This window comes from Eleutherodactylus coqui, chromosome 2, assembly GCF_035609145.1.
Source record: "Eleutherodactylus coqui strain aEleCoq1 chromosome 2, aEleCoq1.hap1, whole genome shotgun sequence".
NCBI classification, from domain to species: Eukaryota; Metazoa; Chordata; class Amphibia; order Anura; family Eleutherodactylidae; genus Eleutherodactylus; species Eleutherodactylus coqui.
Window position 1 is genome coordinate 333335669 of NC_089838.1, and position 8814 is coordinate 333344482.

The following is an 8814-nucleotide window of genomic DNA, read 5'->3' on the forward strand; positions in this document are numbered from 1 at the left end:
ACTCTGGCTACATTTTCTACATAAATATGCACAGGCAGAGCATACATTCATCCAGTGATGTTGCTAAAAGTATCATCATTCACCTCTTCAGCTTGTCTTAAGAACAGAACTGAGAGAAAACACAACAATAACAACAAAAACATGAAAATGGTCTGTTAGATAATAATAATCTTCATTTGTTAGATCAGTTCTTCAATTTAGATTCCTAATATAAAGGGTAGGGTTAGAGTTATATCAGCATTACCAAGTGTATTATGTGATATACTGTATAATATTTTGGCCAGGACATGATTTTGGATCAATGCAATTTTACATTATTACAAAAAACAAAAACAAAAGCAGTAGCTATTTTTTTTAGCATTACAACTATATGTCCTACACACAGGAGAACAACCAGACTGCTAAGACTGAAGTTTTCATCTTAGGATTTCAAGGTGGTCAACATTTAAGAATTGTCCTGTTCTGCGCCTTTCTTCTGATTTTCATTGGGACAATATGTGGGAACCTCCTGATCATCACCCTGGTGTCCACCAGCAAGGACCTCCACACTCCAATGTACTTCTTCATCTCACAACTGTCCATCAGTGACATCTTGTTATGCACAGATATTGTTCCCAACTTCCTCCACATCCTACTGAATAATGGGGGGGCCATTACTTTTATTGGTTGTATCGCTCAGCTTTATTTTTTTGGTGCCTCAGAAACATTTGAATGTCTTCTTCTTGCTGTGATGTCTTGTGACAGATATGTGGCCATTTGTTATCCACTTCATTACTCCTCCATCATGACAAGTGGACGTTGTGTGATATTGACCAGCATCTGTTGGTTGTTTGGATTTTCTGTGGGTTTGATTGATATCATAACAATATCAAAGATAAGATTTTGTGGATCAAAAATCATTGACCATATATTCTGTGACATTGTCCCCTTAATAGAACTTGCCTGTTCAGACCCATTCATTATTCAGTTGGAAATTTATTTAATAGGCATTCCGATCGTCCTCATTCCAACCACAATCATTGTAGTGTCTTATACTTATATCATTATGGCAATCTTAAGGATTCCATCCAATATCGGTAGACGTAAAGCCTTCTCCACCTGTAGCTGCCACCTCATTGTGGTCTCCATATTCTACTGGACTCTGTTTAGTATTTATATTTTCCCAACAAAAGGCCAAACTCTCTCCATGAGTAAAATCCTATCACTGCTATATACTGTGTTTACTCCTCTGGTCAACCCCATTATATACAGTCTGAAAAATAAAGACATTAAGAAAGCCATACAGGCAATGCGTTATAAATGAGTGATTGATTGGTGGGGATCCTGCTGCCGAGCCCCCATTGATCACTACAATGACGAGTTTGCAGTGCTCACACAAGTGCTGTTTCCACTCAGATGTCTTTGTTGAGTGGGCTATCTCTATGAGGTTGTCTTCAGCTGCAGGAAAGAGTTGAAAAAGCAGCAGAGACAGCTGAGGGGGAACAGTGCTCGGCTGAGTGCTGTTGCCCGCTTGCTCTATGGATCAGCAGTTGCTCAGTAGCAGGACCCCCACTGATCACTACTTTTGACATGTCTCTATGACATGTGAAAAGTTAGTTAAAAGGGCAGCTTGGAGGGCAGAGCCTGGCCGCGGACTGTGATGGCCGCATAGAAGCAGTGCTCCGTCACAAAGACACGGTTTCTGGCTCCAGACAGCGGCGATTTTTACTCAAAATGGGGAAAATAACGAAAGAAAGAGGAGGAAAACTGCAGGGGACCCCTCAACCAGCCCGAGGTCAGTCCGATTTACAGCGGTTCCTAAAAGACCGGAGCACCCGCTCCCCGTATGCAGCAGGCAAGATGGCGCCGGCAGCAGCTGCAGCACTGATCTCAGCGCGGGAGGGAGAAAGCTCCTCAGACGGGGAAGAAGATGAACCTCTTTCTAAAGGTTTTATGAAAGAATTGCTCACCAAAATGATGAAACTAGTCCTTGCAGAGCTAACAGAGATCAAGGAAGAGGTGAGGCACATGGGGAGAAGGGTAGAGGACTTGGAAAGCTCTGCAGCCACCATCACTACACACTCCGGTGAATTAGCCTCTGTGGTTAAAGAGCAACACCTCCATCTCAAAAAAATGCTCCTTATGCAGGAGGATATGGAGAATAGAAGCTGGCGCAATAACGTCCGGATAAAGGGCTTACCAGAATCTTGGGCTCAGGACACCCTTGAAAAAATTGCTCTGGGTATGATTACGGATTTATTAGAAGCTGGTAGAGCCACCTCTATTACCATAGAGAGGATCCATAGAGCCCTAAGACCACAACCCGCAAATAATGACGCCCCAAGAGACATTATTTGCAGACTCCTAGCCTTCCCGGACACAGCAGCCATCTTAAATGCTGCTTGAAACACTAGGAACATACTATACGATGGCTCAGTATTACAACTATTCCAAGACCTCTCACCTACAACTTTGGCTAAGCGCAGGATGCTCCGACCCCTGCTTGAGGCTCTTAAAGCGAAAAACATCAGATATGCCTGGCTTTTTCCGTTTGGCATAAGCATCACCCATAAGGGGAAAAGACTGAATATACAATCCCCAGAAGACCTCTAGGGTAGCTGGCAACACCTGGGTCTAGAACCCATCGAGCTCCCTAATTGACTCCCTCTGCTAGAGTTCCCGATCCTCCCGTTTCTTCCTGCCCCAGAGAGCTGTCGCATAGCTAACTACTCTAAATCTCCCAGGAGCAAACAAAAGAATAAAAGCAGAGAAGATAACACCCCCGGAGATACCTGACTCGCAGGACACATACTGCGACCATTCATTGCATAGACTCAGTCTTCCAAGAGTCTAGTATTCCAAACCACCCCCGTTCATTAAGGTTAGCCAAACAATACCTCCTCAGGTCCAGTTACAGTTCTACCACTTTGCACCTGAGGACTCTACCTGAAAAAGGACTCTCTCGTTCTTAGGATGCCAAGATGTTCATTTGGATTATCCCCCTCCAAAGAAGAAGCCTGCCTGTGCCCCTCCGATCAGGCTATTCGTTGTTAAACTCATCTAACATTATAGTTCAAGTTTACTCATTTATCCTTTCAACCGCCTCTTCCATACAGCTGGATTTCCTCTCTCTGAGAGAACCCATCTGTACCTCTGAAAAAAGAGGACCATTTTTTGGACCTAGCTTTCAGTAACTATTCTGTCCACACACATGGTCTATTGTTTTTTCTGTTACCTATTTTCTCACCACCCATACCTACCTACCACCCTTACCCTATCCCTCCTATCCACGCCCCCCACCCATCCACCTACCTGTGCCCCCGCCGCCAACCAGCCCCCAAATTCAGGACGAGCCAGATAGTCAAAAATGATTACCATTGCCTCCTGCTGACTTTTTGTATTCCAGAGATTTCCTTGTCCCGGTTGCGCCTCTGTCTGACCTGGTAATCAGCTACACAGAAGATAAAAATCAGCTTCAGCGGCAAGAACATGGAAACAGTGAGGTTTACGTCATTCAATGTTCGGGGTCTCAACACACCTCAAAAAAGGTACAGTGTTTCCCAATTAATCAAAAAGTACAAACATAAGGTACTACTACTACAAGAAACACATTTTAAAGTAAACAATTGCTCAAGTTTACCGGGGAAGCAATTCACCCAAAGCTTCCACAATTCTCATCCAGCCTCCGCCTCTAAGTGAGTATCCATTCTTATTCATAGATCCCTGATATTTAACCTTAAAGCCAAATACTCGGATGACTTGGGCAGAGTATTGTTCATAAAATGTTCTATTAATAATGTTAAAATAACAATAGCCAACCTATACACCCCTAATTCTAACCAGGTCAACTGGCTAATAGACCAAATGAATGTATTGAAAGAGTTCGCGGAAGGCCCTATTATTTTAGGGGGAGATTTAAATATCACTCTGAATCCATTACTAGATTCCTCGACAGGAAGATCATTGACCCCACAGAAACAAATCAAAAAGCTGACTAAAATTCTGCAGGACCTGAGAGTCGTGGACACATGGTGATCTGTAAATCCCTCATCAAAAGACTACACATTCTTCTCTCAATTACATTCCTCATACCATAGGCTTGATTATATATTAGTGTCCCAAGATATATTAACAAAGGTGGAAAAGACTAAAATAGAGGCTATTACTGTATCCGACCATGCCCCCATTCATGCAGACATTACGTTTAAAGGAGATGGCCCTAGAGAGTGGAATTGGAAGCTTAATATCTCACTATTAGAGTCTGAGACTGAGAAAGCACAACTATCCAAACAATTAACAGAATATTTCCTATTAAACAATACGGAAGATCTGAAGTTTCCTGTGGTTTGGGAAGCACACAAGGCTTACATGAGAGGCCTCTTTATTGCGCTGGGAGCTAGAATCAAAAAACAATATCAAGCGGAAATTGACAACCTTCTGACTAAAATAACGAAACTAGAACAAGTTGCGAAGTTATCACAAGCCACAGGGAAACTAGATGACTTAATAGAGCAAAGGCGCTCACTCAAAAATAAATCTATTAGAATGCAGACATAATAAGAAACACCTTTACCTTAAGCATATAGCATACACCCATGGCAACAGAGGAAGTAAATTTCTTACATCTTTAATTAAGAAAGCAAAAACTAGAAATTCTATTGCAGCAATTAAAGACCACACAGGTAAATCGACATCCTCCTCTCTGGAAATTGCAGAAAATGTTTCAGCGATACTATGCAAATGTTTATAACCTTAAAGGACCAGACCCCCCCCCCCCCCCAAAAAAAAAAAAAAAACAGTAAAGAGAAATGCATAGATCAATTCCTAAGTACCATCCAATTACCAAAACTAGAAGAGAATGCAGCTAAATCCCTTCTTGACCCTATATCTTTACAAGAAGTAGAAGACATTGTAACACAATGCCCTGCCGGAAAGAGCCCAGGACCGGACGGTCTCCCAAGTGCATATGACACTAGCGCCGAAACTAAAAGACCTTTTGACGCACTCATGTCCGGAGACCCACTTACCAAACAAGCCCAAGAAGTACATATTACGCTCATACATAAAGAGAAAAAAGACCCCAAACTCTGTAGCAGCTACAGGCCAATATCCCTAATTAATTTAGATGTTAAACTCTGGGCAAAACTGTTAGAACTGGAGAACTTGATTCCCTCCATAATAAATGGCGAACAAACGGGTTTCGTCAAAGGCAGAGAAGGCAGAAACAACTGCTATAGACTGCTACATGCCATTAAATATGCACAGACCCATAAAATCCCCCTGGTTTTGGTAAGCACAGATGCCGAAAAGGCGTTCAATAGGGTGGACTGGAACTATATAAAGAGAGTATTATTTCATTTTAATTCCCCCCCCCCCCCACCTTTATCTCAGCAATCTTTTCGTTATACCAAGAACCCTACGCCAGACTAAAAATCAATAACTTATTATCCCCACCATTTGACATTAGAAATGGTACCCGCCAGGGTTGCCCCTTTCCCCGACCCTCTTTATTCTATCCATGGAACCCCTCCTGCAGGGGGTTAGACTAAATACTGATATAAGAGGCCTTAAAATAGGCATTAAAGCCCTGACTACGGCCGCATTCGCAAGTGACGTCATGTTCGTCATCTCCGAACCTGAAACGAGCATACCAGACCTATCATCACTCCTAGAAGCCTTTGGCACTATTTCCAACTTAAAAATTAATTTCTCCAAATCTATTATTTTAAATGTCTCTCTCTGCCCAACTAGATACAAAATGCTAAGTTCCGTTTCACCCTTCGAATGGTCCAATACGTCCGTAGAATATCTAGGGATCACAAATACTAAAGAAGCCGAAGACTTATATAAATATAATTTCATACCACTACGCAAGTTAAACACCTTCTACATACATATGATATACCGTTTATTTTATGGTTCGGCAGGAAAAACGTATTAAAATCATATGTTCTCCCCACGATTTTATGTAAACTTAGAATGCTTCCAATTGCCCTCCCCCAAGCCTTCTTCAAATCACTGCAATCAGCTTTCTCGGGGTATGTTTGGAGGCAGAGAAGACCACGTGTAACATACAGCCTCATGTGAGAAGGAAAGAAGAAGGAGGGATTGGCTTGCCATGTGTCCACGACTTCTACTTGGCCACACAACTAAACAATTGGATGGAACTTGTGTCCACCTCCAAAGCCACCCTACTACAATCCTTAGCAGCAGACTCACATAGGAACACTCTAGTAGAAGATCCATGGTTCCCCAACAAAGGCCCCTACAGGTCTAGAAAGTTTAATCCTGTTTAATGTTGAAAGGCCCTTGCGAAGTCTAGGATAAATTGAGATCATCTTTGGCCCCTACACCATCCCCAGCGACTCCTCTAAATATTCCCAATAAAATCCTAGGGCGGCCGATGGACGATGCTGTTAGAAACATCTGGAGAGAAGCAGTATCTCTAAAAATAAAAGGCTTGCAAGTCCATGTGCATAAAAAAACTCCAGATGTTATGTCGGTCTTATTGCCCCGATCTTCACTATATTTTATACAAAAGGCTCACATAACCAAAACGATTGAGGAATTCAAGAAAAAATATAGTTCCACACGACCAGATACTCCATTTGAAAAACTTCTTAACCGGGACTCCCCTAATAATAAAGTAATCACTAGAGATGAGCGAACGTGTTCTTCCGAGCTTGATATTCGTGCGAATATTAGGGTGTTCGGGATGTTCGTTATTCGTAACGAACACCATGCGGTGTTCTGGTTATTTTCACTTCCTTCCCTGAGACGTTAGCGCGCTTTTCTGGCCAATTGAAAGACAGGGAAGGCATTACAACTTCCCCCTGTGACGTTCAAGCCCTATACCACCCCCCTGCTGTGAGTGGCTGGGAAGATCAGGTGTCACCCGAACATAAAAGTCAGCCCCTCCCGCGGTTCGCCTCAGATGCGGTGTGAGTTAGATGAGGGACAGTGCTGTTTGTACCGGAGCTGCTGTAGGGAAAGAATTGGTAGTTAGTGTAGGCTTCAAGACCCCCCAAAGGTCCTTATTAGGGCCACTGATAGCTGTGTGTTGGCTGCTGTTAGCAGTGGCAATTTTTTTTTTCTCAAAATCGCCTCTGCAGACCGTTGCACCTGGCATTAGGGACAGAAGTGCTGCATAGGCAGGGAGAGTGTTAGGAGTGAGTGTAGCCTTCAAGAACCTCAACGGTCCTTTCTAGGGCCATATTTATCCGTGTGCAGTACTGTCCAGGCTGCTGTTAGCTGTGCTGCATTTTTTTTTGCTTCTCAAAATCGCTTCTGCAGAGCATTGCACCCTCCATTGATACTGCAGGGAAAGAATTGTATAGGCAGGGCCACAACACAGTTATTATTCATTGAATATACGCAGTGCTGCCTTTTGCTTGTAAAACAAGTGAAAATAATTCTATTTGTCCGGCCTCTGTCCGTCCTAAGGGCGGTGGACACGTGTCGGCTGCGTGTGACACCTTTAAAAATCATACGCACCCAGCTACGTTTTACTCCTTGCTTCGCCATTTGCTTTCCTTAATTGGGAAAAAAAATACCTGCTCTGCCACAGTTAATAACTCTGCTACCCTCACGTTCTGTGACACATTAGCAGGGACACAGCACAGTTATTAAACTTCTCATGTTCATAGAATATACGCAGTGCTGCCTTTTGGTGCCAAAAAACGGAAAATAATTCTATTTGTCCGGCCTCTGTCCGTCCTAAGGGCGGTGGACACGTGTCGGCTGCGTGTGACACGTTTAAAAATCATACGCACCCAGCTACGTTTTACTCCTGGCTTCGCCATTTGCTTTCCTTAATTGGGAAAAAAAATACCTGCTCTGCCACAGTTAATAACTCTGCTACCCTCACGTTCTGTGACACATTAGCAGGGACACAGCACAGTTATTAAACTTCTCATGTTCATAGAATATACGCAGTGCTGCCTTTTGGTGCCAAAAAACGGAAAATAATTCTATTTGTCCGGCCTCTGTCCGTCCTAAGGGCGGTGGACACGTGTCGGCTGCGTGTGACACCTTTAAAAATCATACGCACCCAGCTACGTTTTACTCCTGGCTTCGCCATTTGCTTTCCTTAATTGGGAAATAAAATACCTGCTCTGCCACAGTTAATAACTCTGCTACCCTCACGTTCTGTGACACATTAGCAGGAAAACAGCACAGTTATTAAACTTAGATTATTCATTCACTAGAGGCAGTGGGGCCTTTCGTTTTCAAAAAAGGGCAAAAATTATATTTGGCCTGCAGTCTTGCGCCAATTTATTTCCTGCCTGTGAAATCAAATCACTGGTAATACAGCATGCTGAGGGGTAGGGGTAGGCCTAGAGGACGTGGACGCGGCCGAGGACGCAGAGGGCCAAGTCAGGGTGTGGGCACAGGCCAAGCTCCTGATCCAGGTGTGTCGCAGCCGACTGCTGCGCGATTAGGAGAGAGGCACGTTTCTGGCGTCCCCACATTCATCGCCCAATTAATGGGTCCACGCGGGAGACGGTTATTAGAAAATGAGCAGTGTGAGCAGGTCCTGTCCTGGATGGCAGAAAGTGCTTCGAGCAACCTATCGTCTACCCGCAGTTCTGCGCCGTCCACTGCTGCCAATCCGAATCCTCTGTCTGCTGCTCCTCCTTCCTCCCAGCCTCCTCACTCCACTACAATAACACCTGCTCAGGAGCGGGAGCACTCCCAGGAACTGTTCTCGGGCCCCTGCTTAGATTGGGCAGCAGCGGTTCCTCTCCCACCAGAGGAGTTTATCGTCACTGATGCCCAACCATTCGAAAGTTCCCGGGGTCCGGGGGAAGAGGCTGGGGACTTCCGCCAACTGTC

At 44.0% G+C, this 8814-nt stretch overlaps 1 protein-coding gene across 1 annotated transcript; it reads left to right on the forward strand.

Annotated features, from left to right (window-relative positions):
* The first annotated feature begins 370 nt into the window (after positions 1-370).
* On the forward strand, positions 371-1303 carry LOC136610361 (olfactory receptor 11L1-like). The gene has a single exon (XM_066589593.1). The coding sequence runs from the start codon at positions 371-373 to the stop codon at positions 1301-1303; it is 933 nt and encodes a 310-aa protein (XP_066445690.1).
* Positions 1304-8814: the final 7511 nt, after the last annotated feature.

Bases quoted from the DNA above. Each gene is read 5' to 3' on its own strand.
- LOC136610361 (XM_066589593.1), top strand. From the start codon at position 371: ATGTCCTACACACAGGAGAACAACCAGACTGCTAAGACTGAAGTTTTC.